Source organism: Varanus komodoensis, unplaced genomic scaffold (assembly GCF_004798865.1).
Source record: "Varanus komodoensis strain SLA01 unplaced genomic scaffold, ASM479886v1 scaffold13_3, whole genome shotgun sequence".
NCBI classification, from domain to species: domain Eukaryota; kingdom Metazoa; phylum Chordata; class Lepidosauria; order Squamata; family Varanidae; genus Varanus; species Varanus komodoensis.
The window spans coordinates 12,565,253-12,585,013 of record NW_025335409.1 but is presented as its reverse complement, the minus strand read 5'-3'; the positions used below and the strand labels follow the sequence as shown (position 1 = coordinate 12,585,013).

Below are 19,761 nucleotides of genomic sequence, written 5' to 3'. Positions count from 1 at the left end.
TGCTGTAACTTTTTATATGCTATATGAAGCCAAACACAAATACAAGTACAATTAATATTGTACATTACAAAGATTTTCCTTATTCTTTGCCAGCATGTCTCAAAATGCATCTCCAAGAAATATCTGGGCAGGCCCTTTCCCTCCTATTTTCATAGTTATTAGGTGTGACTTCTAATTGCGACAATAGCCTATTTTATCTGTAGGACTTTTCTGATTCTTTTTACTAAGTAAAATAACTTTGAAATTCCAAGTTATTTTTAAAGGGCTCCTTAAAATATTTAAATATATTCTCTCTTGAAAATATTGGAATAAAAAAAATCTAGATGAGGACATTTTGGCTCACACATTTCCATTTGAAATAACTGCATAATTCATCAGTATTTTAATTTTGCTTAATTAGATTTCTCAGAAAAATAAATGTCCATAAAGAAATGGAAATACCTTAGGGTGCAATGCTGTGGGATTGTCACTCTATAAATGCAGGGCTCCAAAATCTGAGCTGCCCATCTGTCCTAAGGCCTGCCGTCATTGTAACCTCTCATTCTTTCTTTAAAACTATTTTTAGCTAGGTAGGTTCTGAGCCTGTCTGTCTTGTTTACCTTCAGATGATGGGACTAAGAATAATAGGCTTTAGGACCCCTTTCCTCCTCCTTCTCCTCTTCTCCATGTCCACCGATACATGCCTTCCTCACCATTCCTGACCTCTTTTGCGATTTTTGTTGCAATTTTGGGAAGAGGAGCTACCACACAGATTTCTCTTGCAGCCGGAAGGAGGTTGCCGGCAGGAGGAAGATCTGTACTCACACCTCTCTCACACTCATAGCTCTGTCTACAGGTGCTGAGGAGAAATCCTTTGTTGTCCTAAATGATGTCTAGGGGCCTTGGATGGTTGTGGCAGTCTCTTTACTGGTTGCTTCATTGCTATTGGGAATGAGTTTCAGCTCTTCAAGAGTTCACTTTAAAAACCTCTGCCAAAATAGCTTGAACAGAGAATATTGCAAGCTACAAAACTACAAATATTTGTGTCACATGAGCATGTATGATTTTATGGTAGGTCTGATAAGTTGCCTTCCATATACCTCTACTAGGTTGTGGGTTCCCTTTAGTCTGAGCAGCCCTGGAAGAGGTGGCAGATATGACTCTAGTTCTCCCATGAACTGCCTTGCTTTGACCCAGTGACCCAGTCCTCTGCTGTCTGTGTCATGTGGCACAGGTTGACCAATGAAGATTTAGTAGGCACCCCAAAATGTGCATTTGAATGACTTTTGTGATGGAAACTTGTTTCTTTTGGTCACAAACTTTTCTTTGAAACTCAAACATCAGCAGAGTTACAATTGAAATAAATATTTCATAAATTCAAATAACATTATGGGAATTCAGATTACCATCTGTATTACAGAAACTTAATGCTGCTTGCAGTTGATTACATAATGTTTTGATTTCTGTAGGAGGCATAATCAGGGTTAGTCGTGTCCCCCCTCCGTTTTTTGTTTTGCATTCCTAAGCAAATGCAGCTGCTGAAATCTCTCTGTTAAGCAGAATGTCCTTGATGAAAGTCCAAACTGAACTAGAGGCCAATTTATGCTTGGAGTCTTCAAAGATGTGCTGACCCAAAGACCATGACATCTCTTTAAAAGAATAATACAAAGCTATAGCTATATTGTGTCTTAAATTGATGTGGTATGATTTGCAAATAAACTAGTTTATGCTATTGGAATTACTTTCTGGTCAAGTTTAAATACTCTTGGAAAAGTTATAAATTCTTATATTTCATTTGAAACTACTTTGGGATTCCCCAGTCTCAGTGATTGCCAAAACTAGAAGAGTCCAGCAAGCTCTAAAATACAGTTGTTTCTAAGTTTTCGCTGCCAGCTATTTAAATTGTTCAAGATGTACATTACACAGAACAAACTGCAAGGGTTTCTAAGGTAGGGATTCATAACCTTGTAGATCCATGTAGTTTCTATGGTAGGGATGCACAACTTTTTTAGGTTGGTGAATATATTTGTAATTTTAAGAGAGTGTTGTGGGCACACTCACAAGATGGCTGTCATAGCTGGGGCTTGCTCCTTCATAAAATAGCAGTGATGGAAAATATGGAAAACAAAACAATGCCCCACATTGGAAATGGTCAATATATGTTCAATATATATTCCAGTCTCAAGAGAGGAGACACAAAAGCAACCATATGACCATTGCATTAATCTCCCGTGCTAGCAAATAACAACTAAGAATGTGGAGCAAGAAATGCTGGAAGGCCAAGTTGTATTGTGAAAAGGAAGAGGCACTAGGGATCATATAACAAATATACAGCTGGACAATGAAAAAAGTTGACAAGAATAAAATTGATGTGTTGAAACATGGTGCTGGAGAAGACCTTTCCAAATACCCTGGACCAACAGAAAGACAAACAAATACTTCCTAGATCAAATTAAGCCAAGCCTTCCCTAGAAGGAAGTTCAAAATCGAGGCTGTTGTACTTTAGACATATCATGAGAAGGCAAGACTCAGTGGAGAAGACAATCATGCTAGGAAAAGTCAAAGGCAGAAGAGGAGGAAGGCCAAATATGAGATGGATTGAATCCATAAAGGAAGTCATAGCTTTGAACCTGAAAGAATTGAATGGAGCTGTCATGGATAGGACATTTTGGAGGGCCTTCATTCATAGGGTTGCCATAAATCGGAGACAACTTGACATAATGCATATGCTTGATGTCATGCTGTCATAAAATGCTCATTTCCCAGAAGGCAAACTGGTGTAACTGAAAGAGAAGTAACTTGCCCTAGAACTTAAGTGCGAGGCACAGGTGGGCTCTGAGTTCCAAAACACAAAACTACTCTGTTGAACCCAAATAAAGATGGTGTTTGAAAGTAGCAGTTTACCTTGCAGTATGGCAACTTCCCAGTTGCTTTTTTAATCTTTAGAAATAACATTAAAATCAGAAAGGGTCTGGTCAGCACCAAGAGAGGTATCTGTGGGCACATTGCTGTCCATGGCCACAACACTGGAGACACAAGTTCTAGGGAATTACATGCAACTGTACTGATCGAAGATGGAAATTATCTATAGGAGAGTTTAATACTTCTGTGATTAATCTGTGACTGAAGTAATCTTTTATATTGCTTACAACTGTTGTTCACTATTCACATTAAAAAACTAGTAGGATGATCCATCCCACCCATCCATTAGCTGTGTCATGTCATGTCCCTTTGTGCACAATTAAAGTATTTCCATTTTTCATTCATTTTAAAGTTCTAGCTGTATGCAGTCTTTCAGTATATAGAACAACCATCCTTTGCTGCTTCTTGTTACCTCTCTCTGTCTCCTCTTTCTTGGTTCTCTCTGTTATAGATAGAAATACTCCCATCTAACCATTCACTGTTACTTTGTTTCGTTCTTTCTCAGCAAAGTATAATTTATTTTGTATAAGGCATCAAACAGTTAACAATGTGACATGAAGTTTTGCTTTTATGTTATTTTGCAGAATCTTGGAAAGGGGAAATGAGTGATTCTGAGGAAGAAGAAAGTCCTATTGCCACAGAGTCAGAGCCTGAAGCAATATCAGAACCAGAATCAGAACCAGAGAGTCCTGAGGAGCCTGTTTATGCCATAGCTCCAACTGTTAATATCCAGGATGAAGGCACCATTGACGTGCATTCGTGTCCTGCCTTTCAGTGCCTTGATGAGGTAGTGTCTTCTAAACATCCTTTTGGTGAGCCAGATGGCTATTATTGAAAAGTGTCGTTATTTTAAACTTTATTAACAAGGTTTCGGGACATTCCAAAAAGGAAATGCAACTGTAAGAGATTGTGTTGTCCAAGCCCTTCTTTAATAACATGTTTTACCTGGAATGAAAGGATTGTTATTGGGAGTGAATATGACCCTGGGGAATATGAACCTACTCTAAAAACAAATTTATATTCTAAAAGTGTTACTTTTCCCTCTAAATTTCCTCTAAATGGGAATTTATATATGAAACAATTTAAGCATCTATTGTAAAAATGACATTGATTTATCATAACTGTAACCTAGAACAAGACAGAGGAAATACCTTGTCCAAGAGCATACAAACAGAAGTAAAACTCAGCACTGTGTCCAAGCATGGTATCTTGTATTATTAGCATTTTGCTGTGCTTATGAGCAGAACTTTCTTATTTATTTCCAAAAACATTTTAAATGATTTCCTTAGATTCACTTTCAGGGTTTTGCATTGCAAAGAGCCAGAAACCGCCAAATAGATCTACATAGAATTTGCTCACTTTTTCAACACATATCAGTTATGACTTTTATTGGTCAATTCTGAGGAGAAACTGTGGATATAACTTTGGGAATGGAATGGTAGACAGATATAAAATGAACTTTTCAATCAGCTGATGCTTCATAGAATGAATGTCAGTATTATTCCTTAGTCAACACGTAGGTTGCAGCTGTTCTCAAATTTGGAGAGATAACTCTTTGAAAAATGGTCTGTAACATATATGAAACATGACAGTCTCAAACCTAAGCTGAACCTTTACCCTTATTTGACTCCAGCATTTTTCTATTATAACTGGAAGGTTGTTTCTAGTTATTTCATTAAACTGCTGTGACATATTCTTCATATTCTTAAGGACTCATTAAAATTTTTGCTTAATTGTTTTAATTTATAAAGCAAAGAACTTTGCTTTATAAAATTAAAGTTATTGTTTAAAGTTATTGTTTTCTTTAAATTCTGTTATTTATTTAGACAGTTTATAAACTGTTTTTCTGTTGAGGCATACTATAAAATAGGCAAATATGAAAATAAACATTCTGAACACTAGCTAGAAAAAGCTGAAATTGTACCAAATGAAAATGGTGTATAGATAAAACACTCCAAAGAAACTGTTAGCTAAGCTTCCACTGCAAAAAGCCAGTTTACATCGAAACAACTAAGGTATGCGCACAAAAAATAGGCCTGTGTAGATAAAAACGTAAATGTAAGTGCCAGGATACAACTCAGGAGGCCTGTGCTCCTAATTGGCTATGCTTCTGAGACACAGCAGGAAATTTCAGCCATGCCAACATTCCCAGACATTGCAGTTAAGTTCACATTTCAAGTCAGGTACACAAAGTAAGAGCATGCTCTTGATTTAGTAGTATACCCTTTGTTTAAAACAGACATGGGGCTTGCTGTGTGAAGGTTTAATTTTTCTTCTGGAGGTGGAAGGGGATGTTATAGTGCAATTCTCCTAGTACCTGTGGTTGTTAAAATACACTGGACAGAATAAAAAGCATTTAACAGGAATCTGTGGTGTGACCTGCCACTTCCATGGCAGGAAGTCCCAAATGCTGTCCTGTATGGATAGTAATTCATGGAAAACTAACTAAACCATTGCATCTGTTACTGGAACAAGTTAACAGTAAGCTTTTGTAAATGTCATTACACCAAACACATCAAATGGAGGGAAAATGTAATTTTCTTTTCAGCCAAACAACTGTCATTTGATAACTACCCATCTCTGCTTTGTATTTTACCATGTTGGCAACACTGGGTAGTCTCAGGAAGCTACAAGAGCAACGTTATCCTGGCAAAGCCAGCCACTGATGCCTGTCCTTGGCCCTTTTCAAAAATACAACACACAGCACTCCTACTTGCATCCAGCAGTCATCACTTTTCAACACTGCCCTGGAAAGTAACTCAACTCCCAGGGCTTATTGAGGAGAATGGCCACTGCCGGTAGCCATTGGCACCACCAAGGGAAGTCCCACCGGGACCATCACTGGGGTCCAAGAGATGGCAGCTGCTGAAGGCCTCTTTAATCCTGGAGCCAGCTTTGCAGAATGGTTAGGGCACATACTACTTTTCTTGATCCTGCTGATCAAATGAGAGCATGACCCCAATTAATCCCCAGAAGAAGAAAGAGAAGGGCAGTCAAGAGAACTGTGCATCTTATACCATGGCAATAGCTTGTGACCTCAATTCGGCATAAATTTAGGCATTTCTAATCACCTTTATTTTCAGGTGGCCTAAAAGCATGAAGCAGAGATACAGATTATTGCTTAATAAGGCCTTTCACAGAGGATAAAGCTATCAATGGTTACTAATTATGGTGGTTCTATATTGCCTCCAGTATTGAAGACTCTGAATACTGGTTGTTAAGGAATGTCAGTGCATCGTGTTCATTTATGTCCTGTTTGTGGGCTGTCTGTGGGCATATGGTTGGCCGCTGAAGGAACAGAAAGCTGGCATAACTGTTCTGATCTTTTTATGAGAGGCACTCCTAAAATATTATTTTCCTAATCCTAAATTTATATATGCAGGATTTTTCTTTCTGCGTATTGGATTTATTTACATAATGGAGAAACAGTGCAGAATGAAAGCCTGATCATGCATCAAGATCATACCCACGTCATGTTCTTATACTGGACACAATTTTGGACAGCCTGATAACCTTCAGTTCTTTAGTGCTTCCCAAATTTCATTAGCTTAGGCAATCAGTTTATTTATTATTTATTTATTAAAACATTTTTATGCCGCCCCATTCGCCGAAGCCTCGGGGCGGCTTACAACAATAAGTTAAACTAATTATAATATAAATAAAAAAATATAAACATTAAATTAAAAATACAAAAATACAGTATAAAATAAGCTGCCCTGGCCAGATAAAATCCAATAATATTAACAGTTAAAATGCCGCTTGAAAAGGACCAATGCCAGGAGGCATGGAGAAGAACAGTCAGCAATGAAGTAGGTGCAGCAATAATAGTATGGAACGGGCATGAAGAAGAAGTATACAGACCCCTGTGTCTACAGCACACAGTGCTCTTCCAAGCACCAAGGCCCTTTAGGAACAAAGTTCTGTGTATGTTCACCTCTGTGCATGCATGTGTAGTTGCAGACTCTGAATAATGAGTGGAGGTGGCACACTCATGTCCTCCTTGTGGGTTTCTTGCAGGCCATTTGTTGCCTACTGTGTAAATTGAATACTAGATTAGATAGACCTTGCTCTGATCCAGTGCAGTTCTTAAGTGCTTAGCAACTTGCATAGCAGTTTGCGCAACAGGTGGATAGAACTGTTCACTTATTTACTTGTTATAATGCGTCATTCCAATAAATTGTTCAATATAGTATTTAAAATGGAAAAGTCTACCATCTGAAACAAGGACATAAAAGGAAAATTTAAGCCAGAATTGATTATCAGTTTCTTTTCCTAATGGTGTTGACAGTCTGAGTTAGGGTCAGGTTAAATTATGTTGTGCTATCAGTGGTTAATAACATATAAGAATGTAACATTTAATATTTTGATTTTGGATGCATTGTATGTCTCACAGTCACAGTTCAACTCCTGACTTTTCACAAGAAAATAAGACATATGTTCCTAAGGTTCTCCAATAAAAAGTGCCTTGTTTTTACACAATGAAGCATTATTTCAGAAGCTTTTAGGAACTTTGAAAATTGGTAGAAAGAAAGAATAAAGATCTATTAGCCCTTTGCAGAATGTAATTATTTCCAAGATGACCTCAGTCAAGCTAAACATTTCCATGTAACTTTCAACAATTTCTAAGTGATTTGTTCATGTATTTAATTACTTGGCTGGGGTAAAATGGTCTGTTAACATTGGTCTATTTAAATCACATGCATCTTATTGATTTAAGACAGAGAACTACAATTTTGTAACTTGCCATCCTAAAACCTCCATGTCATGACTATGTCTGGTGAGGTCAATATGACTTCTTAGAGCCTTTCCAGACAATAAAAGCTCCTGCTTATATATTGTAGTTATATTATCTTGCCCACAAAATTAGCAATTTAATGGACAGACCTGCCGAAATACCTTTCTAAAATCTCAAAGTTTTAGAAAATCTCAGTAAATTATACAAAGAGCAACATTCTCCACAAATTGGCAAAAACAAGCTCTATTATTTGTTTTAAGTCATGAGGAGCAAGATTTGATTTGATTTGATTTATTAAATTTGTTTTCTGCTAGTATTCCCACATGTACACCCCAAGTACCTTATTGTGTAAACCACACGGAGAGCTTTGGCTGTGGGGCAGTATAGAAATGTAATGAATAATAATAACAAGGATGATTATGATGATGTTATTAATATTGGCTTGTGCTTTTAACATTTTTAAATATTTTAATTACTATTTAATTTACTATTTATTGTATAATTTTGTATAGCAGTGGTGATGGGTGCACACTGCCCAGAGAGTCCCACTTGGGACTGTTGGATATAGTTTTATAAACCAACCAACCAACCAAATAAATAAATAAATACAAAATATTATACGGATGGAAACACTGCTTAAGTAATGACCACTTTTATTGAACTTTTTATTGAACTCTGCCAGTGGTAGGCTGAGTCCTGATAGAATCATGGAAGAACAGGATTGCTAGCACTTTGTTCCTAAAGGGCCTTGGTGCTTGGAAGAGCACTGTGTACTGTAGACACAGGGGTCTGTACATTTCTTCTTCATGCCCGTTCCATACTATTATTGCTGCACCTACTTCATTGCTGACTGTTCTTCTCCATGCCTCCTGGCATTGGTCCTTTTCAAGTTTCCAATAGTGCAGGTTTCACCTGTCCAACGATAAATTGGCAGCAGTCCCATGCAGTCCCCATCCAGCCAAGAATTTCATAATTTATTTGTTTCTCAGAAGCTAATTGTAATGCTTGGTTTTTTGTTTTTGTTTTTGGTGGAATACGCATGTTGGAATTTTGACAAAGGTAATTTTGCAAGATGTTGTTTTCCTAACTGCTGTAAAGTTGTCAGCAGTGTAGTCATTAATGCAAAATATGTTCCATTTTCTCCCACTTTTTTTGATTCATGTGACTTAGTACAAATTACATCATATAAACAAATGTGTCTGAGGAATTTGGAACAAAGGTTTATAGAATGATAAGTTAAGGGAGACAAGATGTAAAATTAAACTACAACACAGCTTGTTTGTATTGATTACTAAGACGATTAAATCACAATATATTGTCTCTCAGATATTCTCTCCATATATTAATCGTCCAAAGAGCAATTGATGAAAAACATTACTTGGTAAAAATATGCACTATTGTATATATGAATAAGTAATTATTTCTTAGTGGAGATTATTATTTGTTGAGTCCTGTGAAGACAAAGATTTGTTTGTTACCAAAGGATCAGCTGCTGCTGTCTCAGTCAAGTTCATAAAATATCTTTACTGCACAAAAATTGTATGGTAATATGTTTTTCAGGGTGTTTTTGAAGGACGCTCGATAAGGCAGTAGGGCAGAATTACATGCTGTTTTAAATATACAGTATGCAGCCAAGCTTTATTTCTTTTTTTTACCTCCAAGTAGGCACATAGGCCCCTAATCAGGATTAAGAAAAGTATTTTGGAAAGGAAGATTCAAAACTCTCCACTCAGCCACTGCCTGTGGGTTAAAACAACCCAGGTTCCTATGAAAAACCAGTACAAGCTCAATTTCTTTATCATCCTTTTGGAATCCAAGGAGCCATATATAAAATTTCTCCTCCTTTTTTAATTTTAAAACATTTATGTTCTGCCTATTCTCTGAAAAAATCTAGGCAGCTTGCCACAAATTAACAATTGAACAAAATTTAACAATTAACAATTCTTTAGCAATTAGAAACATTTCTCCATAACACAAAAAGGCAGCTGAAAATCACACAACACAATAAAAATATAAAAAGACACTAATCAAGACAGGTATATTGCCCTGAGCATAAAAAGAAAAAAAGAAAAATCTCCACCACCTTTTGGAAGGTTGTTCATGAAGAAGTATCCTCTGAACGCTGGATGGAATCTTTTAGCATAGCTTTTGATAGAACAGAAAACTGAGCAGTTGTGACTATTAACCCAACTCTGTTAGTGCATTGCTCCATCCTTTTATGTTAATAATGTTTGGGAAAAGTAAGTACACTGGTTGATCTAGAGTTCCCTGAATAAATCTGCAGATTAAATGCACAGTTAACAGGGGTGCTCAAGTAGATGAAAGTAGGCAAGTAGACAAGTGACATTACACATCAAAAAGCGTATTGTAAATTGTCCAGCTTCCCAGGCCTAAAATAAGAGTTTTGTAGAACTGACATGACAATGTTATTTCTTAATATTGACTCTTTTTTACATTGCAAAAAATTATGTATCTATTTATGCAAATTTAATCAGTGTTTCTGTTCCTTGGTATGAAGTCTGTTTTCCATTTATTTTAGAAGCTATATAAAAGTAAATTAATCATATTTTGGGTTTGGGGTTTTTTTTTTCAAGGCCTAAATTGCTCTCCTTCAGAAATGGCTGGTTTTGGAGCAGCTTATTTGATTTCTTTTCCTGGTTTGTGACCGTAAAATAAATACTAATTATTAGATTCCCTAACAAAATGATTCTTGTTGACGGCTATATCCAGCTAATTAGTTGTGTTACTTAATGTGCAGGTATCTTCTTTGCATGAAGATAAATTGTCTTGCAAAGTGCTTTTCTTGGACATTAGGGGTGCCATGCAAAACAGCTCTCTCTAACTCTCTGAAATTAGAAGATTACAGGCATCTGATAGAAGGCAGGAAGAGTGAGGGCTTGCCATCTCACTCCTCATGCCTTCCAAAACAAGGCTCTCTAAATGTTTTCTTTTTCCTTTAGAGGAGGAAAGGCTGAGGCGTTGCTGGAATTCCTTGGAGAATGGTGATGCCTTCTCTCCCGATCCCTTAAGAACTCCCCACTGTCTTAAAAGACAGGCTTCCATCTTTGGAGCCCATCCAGCAAAACCATGCTGTCTGCAAGGTTATAGGGAGAATGCGCTGAGGTTGTTTTTTGAGGTTAGAACCAAGACTCTGACCTAGCCAAACAATGCCAAGAGGATTGTGCCCTGAAAAAACATAGGCCTAAATCTGTCAGTAGAAGATGTCCACTGCTTTTTCCATTTGTGCAAGTGATTGCACCAGCCACAGTGGACCACTTTATTAACCTAAGAACTTCAAACAGTTACACAGCTGATTGTGAATTTTTGTTTTCCCTTCACACATAATTCAGAACTTGTTTTCTGTTAGCAGAACACTATTTGCACTAGTAGAATAACACCAGTTGATAAAACCTTTAGGAAGGAAAAATGATAATGCATAAGCATATTATTGAACAGAAGAAAGGGAATGATAGAAATTCACATTTTGTGGTAAAAGTGAGATTAGCCCTAAAGCAAGGTCAAGATGGTCAAATTGGAAGATATGTTTATGTTGACTGTGGCATTTTTGTGTTAGGACTTCACATGTCTTCTTCATGGGAAGCAAGTTTGGTCTGTCACCTTTTAAAGTCTAAGACAATGGGATCAATTTCATCTCTACTTTACAAAAAAACTCTTAACCAGAATAGAATTCTGTCTTACAGATCTGACAGGTTAAGACTTATTATTTGTGGAGAACTGATGGCCTGGATTGCATGTTGATTACTACTTCATTGAAAGGATAGTGTAAAAATTACTGACTGAAAAGTTTGCATTACAGATCATTTTCTTATCGAAGCTTCAAGCGACCCATTAATAAACATGGAATCCTTATTATATTCATATTAGAAATGTTGTCTTCAATTGCTGCTTCTGATACTGGTCTAAATCAGATAATCTGCAAATGGATTGCCTTCTGTTATGTTCTAGACTATGCCCATATTTGTGTTGGCACCTCTACCCTCAATTTATTGCAAATTCCACGTGCTGAATACCTGCTAGTGAGCTACTTAATAAACACTTGCATCCCTGTAGATGGTCACATTATCACTGTGTTGATTTCCCAGGCGACAAGAAGTGCTTAAAATGCTGACCAGATCGTCGTGGGTGGACGTGAAGACAACATCTGCCTTTTCTTTTTATGCCAATATTGTTATAGGGCTTTAATGTTGTTCCAAAAGCCTTTCAAGCATACAAAATTTAGAATGTGCCATTGTGTATGGATAAGCCAATCACTGTTAGTGTTTTCAAAACTGTTGCCAGGTGAATATTTTTATAGCTGTGGTTGGAACTGTGGAAGTTACATGCATTTGATACGGTGAGCTGGTGTTTACAAATGACTGCACAATATGATTTGCTTGCTTGCTAGTTGCAAAGTCTTGTCTGACCCATCACGACCCCATGGACAACATACCTCCAGGCCTTCCTGTCCTCCACCATCCCCTGGAATCCACTTAAGCTCATGCCGACTGCTTCAGTGACTCCATCCAGCCATCCCCTTCTTTTGCCTTCAATTGTTCCCAGCATTAGGGTCTTCTCCAATAAGTCCTTCCTTCTCATTAGGTGGCCAAAGTATTTGAGTTTCATCTTGAGTATCTGGCCTCCTAAAGAGCAGTCCGGGTTGATCTCCTCTAGGACTGACTGGTTTGATCGCCTTGCAGTCCAAGGGACTCGCAGGAGTCTTCTCCAGCACCACAATTCAAAGGCCTCAATCCTTCGGTGCTCAGCCTTCCTTATGGTCCAGCTTTCACAGCCCTACATTGCAACTGGAAAAACTATAGCCTTGACCATAAGCACTTATGTCGGCAGGGTGATGTCTCTGCTTTTTAGTATGCTGTCTAGATTTGCCATAGCTTTCCTCCCCAGGAGCAAGTGTCTTTTAATTTCTTGCCTGCAGTCCCCATCTGCGTGATCTTGGAACCCAGGAAAATAAAATCTGTCACTACCTCCATCTCTTTCCCATCTATTTGCCAGGAAGTGAGAGGACCGGATGCCATGATCTTAGTTTTCTTAATGTTGAGTTTCAAGCCAACTTTTGCGCTCTCCTCCTTCACCCGCATCAAGAGGCTCTTTGGTTCCTCTTCACTTTCTGTCATTAGAGTGGTATCATCTGCTTATCTGAGGTTGTTGATATTTCTCCAGCTGTCTTAATTCCAATTTGTGATTCATCCAGCCCCACCTTTCTCATGATGTGCTCTGCATATAAGTTAAATAGGCAGGGCGACAGTATACAGCCTTGCCGAACTCCTTTCTCAATTTTGAACTAATCAGTGGTTCCATGTCCAGTTCTTGTTGTTGCTTCTTGACCCACATACAGGTTTCTCAAGAGACAAATAAGATGGTCTGGTACTCCCATCTCTTTAAGAACTTGCCACAATTTGTTGTGATCCACAAAATCAAAGGCTTTAGCATAGTCAATCAGCACAATATGATACAGGATAAGAAATTAAGAAATATATAATATACATTATTACATTTATTGGGGTGCAGTGATTAGAGCACTGGTCTAGAATTGGAGAGACTTGCATTCAAATCCTTTACGCCATTGCACTCACAAAGTGACTGGGGCTAATCACCATTTGTCAGCCTAAATTTATTGTGAGGATAAAGTGTGGGAAGGATACATGCTGCCTTGCACACCTTGCAGGAAAGATGGAATATGAATGTAATGATGAACAAGTAAAAATACATCCTAACAAAATGTCCTGAGCTTGTAGCACATGAGTTTCCTTCCCTGAAAGCAACCCACATGATGGCCAATGAAAGAGGTCCAAAATACATAGGTTGTAACCCCTGCTTATTTGTGGTTTAGATGATGGTACTATAAAGGTCAAGAAGGAAGGTACTGTAAGGTGTTTTTTTTTACAGAGTTACAATAAACTTATCCAAATAAACTAGTCCATTTAGAATCACTATTAATATTTCACATATGTTATTTAATTTAAAGAGTTCTATGTGACTAGCAAATTTGTTTATAAACATTTTTAATAATTCAACTAAGGCCACTTACTGTGCTTAGTGCTCTTATCTATCCTTCAGCAGTCTGGCAAAATAGGAGTTAGGAATGTGGACCAAATGCCAAGATCAAACACTTTATCCTACTGAAAACATTCTGAATATTCTGCAGGCCATTTGGAGAAAGGCATTTGTATTGTGCTCATGGTACAATCTGCAAATTTGAGCATAGCAGGTACTTCTGTAGAGATTATTTAGGATTAAGCATACTACTCTGATGCTCTCCACTTATCCAGGAGCGATTTTCTCTGTTTTAATGAAATAAAGTGTTTCATTATACACATTTTAGAAGAACATTTTTGACTATTCTTGACAAACTACATAGTTCAGAGCTAAGGTCTTGCAAGGAGATTCTGGGGAGAAGAGTCAGGACAAACTTGATTTTGTTTGTAAATTAAACCAGCTGTTTCAAAAATTGCAGAACATACGTGATTTTGGTCGAACACCGCTGCAGGGCAAAATGTTAAAAGCCACTCCCCCATGGATTGCAGCCACCACCACTGCATTATGCAAACAAAACCAGCACCCATCTTTAAATAAAATCCATGTAGTGGCTGATGGGGAACATTGTACAACAATTCCTCGACATTATACAAGGATATATAGACTTAAAAAATGAAGACAAATCTTTGGTATTTAATGAATTTCAGCATCATGCTCAATACTATGAAACATATTACTGTTTTTGCTACTATCATTGATAAGATGGGAATTATTATATATATTAAAATAATTACTATTTTCTGCTTTACTTAAATCATGAGTAAAGCAGAATGAATAGGATAAGGAGGCTACAAGGAAAGTGAGGATCTTTCCTCCTTTAGAGTGCTAAGTTTTGGCAGGTGTGTAAACCTAGTCAAATGCAAAACATTACTTGTGTCAGGGTAATTATCTCCATATGGAACTACTGCATTTGGGTGGAAAGCATTCTCTTGGAAAGATTCGGAAGCTGCCTTTTCCAAGAACTCTACAGAGATATGTGCCACCCCACCCAGAATGCTACCATTATCTTTGGGCCTCTGCCCAGATTGCCTGTTTCTCGTGTCCATTCCTTACATTTTCAGCTAGATTTTTAGTGCAGTAGGAAGGATTCATAACTGGAATATCCTCCAAAATATTTCTGTCCTGGATTCCCAGTTTCTGCCCTTTGGGGTGGCAATGGGGGAAGAAAACTATTTTGGTGCACCCTGTTCTGTTTATTAAGTCTGTGATATAGTATTTTCCCTTCTGAACTTTCAATTTTTTTACATATTTGTGGCTTTAAAGCTTACTCTTTCTTAATGTTTACAAGCTGCTCACTTTTTTAAATAGATCCAGTATTTTGCTGCTGTAACATTTAGTAGATGCATCTAAAACATGCTGTTTTAGGTGTGGTTTTACTGCAAATCATTTGAACTTATCTTTACCCGTGCTGTGGCAGAAAAATACAAAACAGTTTGAATGTAAGAAGTCATCATCTCCAATAGAGGAAAATACTTTAAAAGTGAACCCAGGGTCTTTGACTGTAGTGTCCTTACTGATACTAGTTGTATTTTAGTTTTGTTCATCCCAAACTAACATTACTTTGATATATGGCTCCCTTGTATGCATTATAAGAGTCCTTTTTAAGTGAAGCAATTGCCCTTATTACTGGCCCTTAGTAGGAATGCTGGATGCATTTTATTTTATTTATGTATTAAAACGTTTTTATGCCGCCCCATTTGCCGAAGCCTCGGGGCGGCTTACAACTATTAGTTAAATAATTACAATTAAAAAAAATGCATAATAGGGTGGTAATCTCTTTCCCTTCTGCACATGCATTAACTGGGACATCTCAAGACAGCTGCTGTGCATTCAGCTATACATACTTGTTGAGGGCTGTCTTCATGTATTAAGAATTCCTGAAAATGCAGAATTCCCAAGAAAACCCACTGTGTGGGGGGTCTTTCTTCAGTTGTTTATGTGAACATACATTGATGGGAAGGAAGCCTGCTATTGGGGTGTTCATTATGATTGCTCCAAAGGGACTGTAGAGTAAGATGGTCAAGATCATGGGGAGGAAGTTCAAAATACCTGGAAAGCAGGTGGACTCTGACCTGTCCAAGGTCTCAGGTAGAAAGGCCCGTCCTTGTTAGTAGATGGACCGAGCAACTTAATTGTTACTAGAAGGACCTAACTGGAGATACCAGGGATTGAGCTTGGGACCTCCAGCATGTAAAACATGAGCATTTCAGCACTGAGCTATGGATCATTGCCAAAATTTCAGTTCTGAACAGCTGTCAAGCACCAAGCAATAAAGGGAAAGCCCTGCTGTAGGTCAAATGCTGGCTCTCCCCCCTCCATGTAACATGGAGGCTCCTATTTTTCCTTTATAGCTATTATTTGATATCTTTTTGTTTGCTCAACTCATGCCAGGAGAATGTAGTCCTTGGATGAGCTCTTTGAGCTGGCAAGCTTATATTTTGTACTGTGCATCAGTCACTTGGGAATTTGCAGGAAGATCTGCTGTAACATTGTTTCTTTGTAAACTAAAGGAGCAGCTTTTGGTTTAAAAGAGAGATTTGCAGCTGAAAAGTTACACTTACTTATCCTTTGTGAAAAGAATATATAGCACCAGTATCAACAATTGTTTCAAAGCATGTTATCTACTTTTAGGCTGATAAAGTTATTAGTTTCACAACCAAAGTTATATTTTAGGCCAAGAATGGTAGGCTGAGTGAAATGTAGATCTATGTTCCAATCTTGTATTATACTCTCGTATCTCATAGGTTATAACTAATGCTTCCCATCATGTAAGAGACCGAAACCTTTTATGCTAGAAAATGAGTGTTTATGAGTGTTCATCGTGTTTATATAACAAAAATGGCAGACACATCATTTCCTGTGCAAAATGCTTGTGAATGTTCTTCACCCCTGTAGAATGTTCTAAATTCATGTAAAACCACAAGAAGCTTTTCTCCACTTTCTTTCTTCCTTACCTTCATGGATTTATGTCCTGCATTATCAAGGAACTTTGAGGCACTGTCAAACAGTTAATTTACAACATAACTTTTAATAAGGCAATACCACTATAGAATGTACGCTTACAGTGCAAACCCAGTCACTAGACAACATCTAGACATTCATAGGATCTTTCAGATTCCCAGCTACAAGTTTGGAAAACCACTGCTTGGATCCTTGTTTCAATCCTTTTCCTCCCACCTGACAGCTGATACTGAAGTAACCATCTTGGATGCTTCTCTGAGATCATAAGAATAAAGAGAAGAGCTTGTTGTGGGGGTGGGGAGTGGTCCATGGGTCAGGGAGGACAAATGAATTACCATGATATGAGGTATTGTGCTGCTGCCTTAGTGTCTTTCCCTCCCACTTTGAAGCACCACACTTAGACCTCTGAAATTGTCTTAGTGCTTTGTAGGGTGGAAGAAGCATAGAAACAACCTTCATGTTTGTGCTCCTTCACCTGTCCACAGAACCCCATAATCCTCTGAGTTCAGAAAGTTATGGCCATCCTAATTGGGCTGTACCCATGAAATCGTAAAAGGCATCATACTAATATGAACCAGTACTAAAACTCTTAAAAGTAGCAGTTATTTATTTATTTATAGTATTTATATGCCGTCCTGTTGCGACGGCATATAAATGTAAGCCTCAGAATGGCTTACATAAATGAAATACAATAAAATAAAATATAACATGAATAAATTATCGACCCACACTGGCTGCAGTTAAAAACATACAGGACACAATATTAAAACTTATTAAAATATTGCTGAAATAAAAAGGTCTTCACCTGGCATCGAAAAACAAATAATGACGGCACCAGGTGGGCCTCTCTGGGGAGCGCATTCCATAGGCACCACCACAGAGAAAGCCCTCCTCCGGGTACTTTGCCTTCTAATGTCTTTTATGGAGGGTTCCCGGAGGAGGGCTTCTGCTGCCGATCTCAGGGGGCGGGAGGGCAAATATGGAAGAAGGCGTTCCTTTACGTATCCAGGTCCCAAGCCATTAAGGGCTTTATAGGTAATAACCAGCACCTTGAATTGAGCCCGGGCTTCGAAGGGAAGCCAGTGAATCAGATAGAGGACTAGGGTTATATGAGAACAATGCCCAGTCCCTGTCAGCAACCTGGCTGCTCTGTTTTGCACCATCTGAAGTATCCGAACTGTCTTCAAGGACAGCCCCACATAGAGCGCATTGCAGAAATCCAACTGGGAAGTAACCAATGCATGTGTCACTGTCGCTAGGCAATCTTCCTCCAGGTAGGGATGCAGCTGATGGATTAGCTGAAGCTGAAGGAAAGTGCTCCTCACCACTGCAGTCACTTGAGCTTCCAGAGGACAGCTCCGGGTCAAGGAGCACTCCCAAGCTGCAGACCCTGTCCTTTAGAGGGAGTGCAACCCCATCTAGAGCAAGGTCCAAGTCACCTACCCAGGAGCCCGATCCACCCACCAACAGGACCTCTGTCTTGTCTGGATTGAGTTTCAGTTTATTGGCCCTCATCCAGCCCATTACCTCGGCCAGGCACCAGTGCAGCACAGCCACTGCCTCACCTGGATCAGTTGAAAATGAGAGGTAGAGCTGGGTGTCATCAGCATACTGATGACTCCGCAGCCCAAACCTCCTGATGACCTCTCCCAGCGGTTTCACGTAGATATTAAATAGCAAGGGGGGGAAAAATGGAACCCTGCGGTACTCCATGGCATAACTACCATGGCGCACAGCCAAAGTCCCCGCACCACCTTCTGGAATTGGCCATCGAGATAGGAGGGGAACCACTACCAAGCAGTGCCTCCTACTCCCAGTCCCACCCTATCCAGGAGGATACCATGGTCGATGGTATCGAAAGCTGCTGAGGGGTCCAGGAGAACCAACAGGGACACACTCTCCCTGTCTCTCTCCCTGCACAGGTCATCATACAGGGCAACCAAGGCAGATTCAGTACCATACCCGGGTCTGAAGTCGGACTGAACTGGGTCCAGATAATCAGTTTCATCCAAGAGTGCTTGGAGTTGTCCCACCACCACCCATTCCAACACCTTGCCCAAAAACGGGATGTTGGCCAACGGTCTATAATTGGTGGCCATCTCTGGATCCAGGGACGCCTTCTTTAGAACAGGCCTGATTACCGCCTCCTTTAAAGGAGTGGGTACCCAGCTGTCCCTTAGAGAGGCGTTAATAACCTCCAGGATCCAGACACCAATCCCTTGTTTGGCTTGGTCAGCAGCCACGAAGGGCAAGGGTCGAGTAAGCAGGTGGTGGGATGTACTTGTCCAAGCACCTTGTCCACATCATCAGGCCGCAATAACTGAAATTCATCCATTAATACCTGACCAGACAGAGTCATTGGCATCTCCCCTAAAGGATCTGAATCACTTGTGGAGTCCAGCTCGTGACAAATCTGAGCAATTTTCTCCTTAAAGTGCTGGGCAACGTCATCACAGCGGGCCATTGAAGGTGGTACAGGATCTTTCTTAAGGCCAGGGTGTATCAGCCCATGTACCACTTGAAAGATGGCACTGTGAGGAGGCAATGCAAGTGAAGAAGAATTTCTTCTTCGCCGCCCTCACCACCACAGCATAGGCTCGATAGTGAGCTTGTAGGCGTGTTCGGTCAGATTCATCCCGTGATTTCCTCCACCTGCTCTCTAGACGTCTCCCAACCTGCTTCATTGCCCATAATTCAGATGTGTACCATGGGGATGGACAGGCTCTGCCTGGCAAGAGAGGACGCTTAGGGGCGATTGCGTCAATTGCTCTGGCCATTTCCCCATTCCACAGTTCAACCAGAGCATCAACAGGAGTGCCAGCTTTATCAACCGGAAAATCCCCCAGAACCTTCAGGAATCCATCCGGACCCATCCGGCTCTGAGGGCAGACCATCACAATAGGGTCCGCACCCTTACAGAGGGAAAGGCCGGCATCGAGCTCAAAGCTCACGAGGAAGTGATCTGACCATGACAAGGAAATCAGATGCAAATTCTTCACCCTCAGATCACCCTCTTCCTGCCCCGTCAAGAAAACCAGGTCCAGCGTGTGACCACATTCATGGGTTCAGTTAAAACACATTCAGTTTAAAATGCTATATAGCAGGAGACA

At 39.3% G+C, this 19,761-nt stretch overlaps 1 protein-coding gene across 4 annotated transcripts in view; it reads left to right on the top strand.

Moving 5' to 3' along the window:
• Positions 1-19,761, top strand: part of CCDC146 (coiled-coil domain containing 146) — a 73,445-nt gene that overhangs the window by 5,428 nt on the left and 48,256 nt on the right. For 3 of the 4 annotated variants that reach the window (XM_044423200.1, XM_044423199.1, XM_044423198.1), the window contains exon 2: positions 3,486-3,688. In XM_044423200.1, the coding sequence (XP_044279135.1) occupies positions 3,503-3,688 (186 nt within the window). In that variant the 5' untranslated portion in view covers positions 3,486-3,502. Of the gene's footprint in view, positions 1-3,485; positions 3,689-19,761 lie in introns of those variants that run through there. The other variant, XM_044423202.1, reaches the window with a different exon arrangement.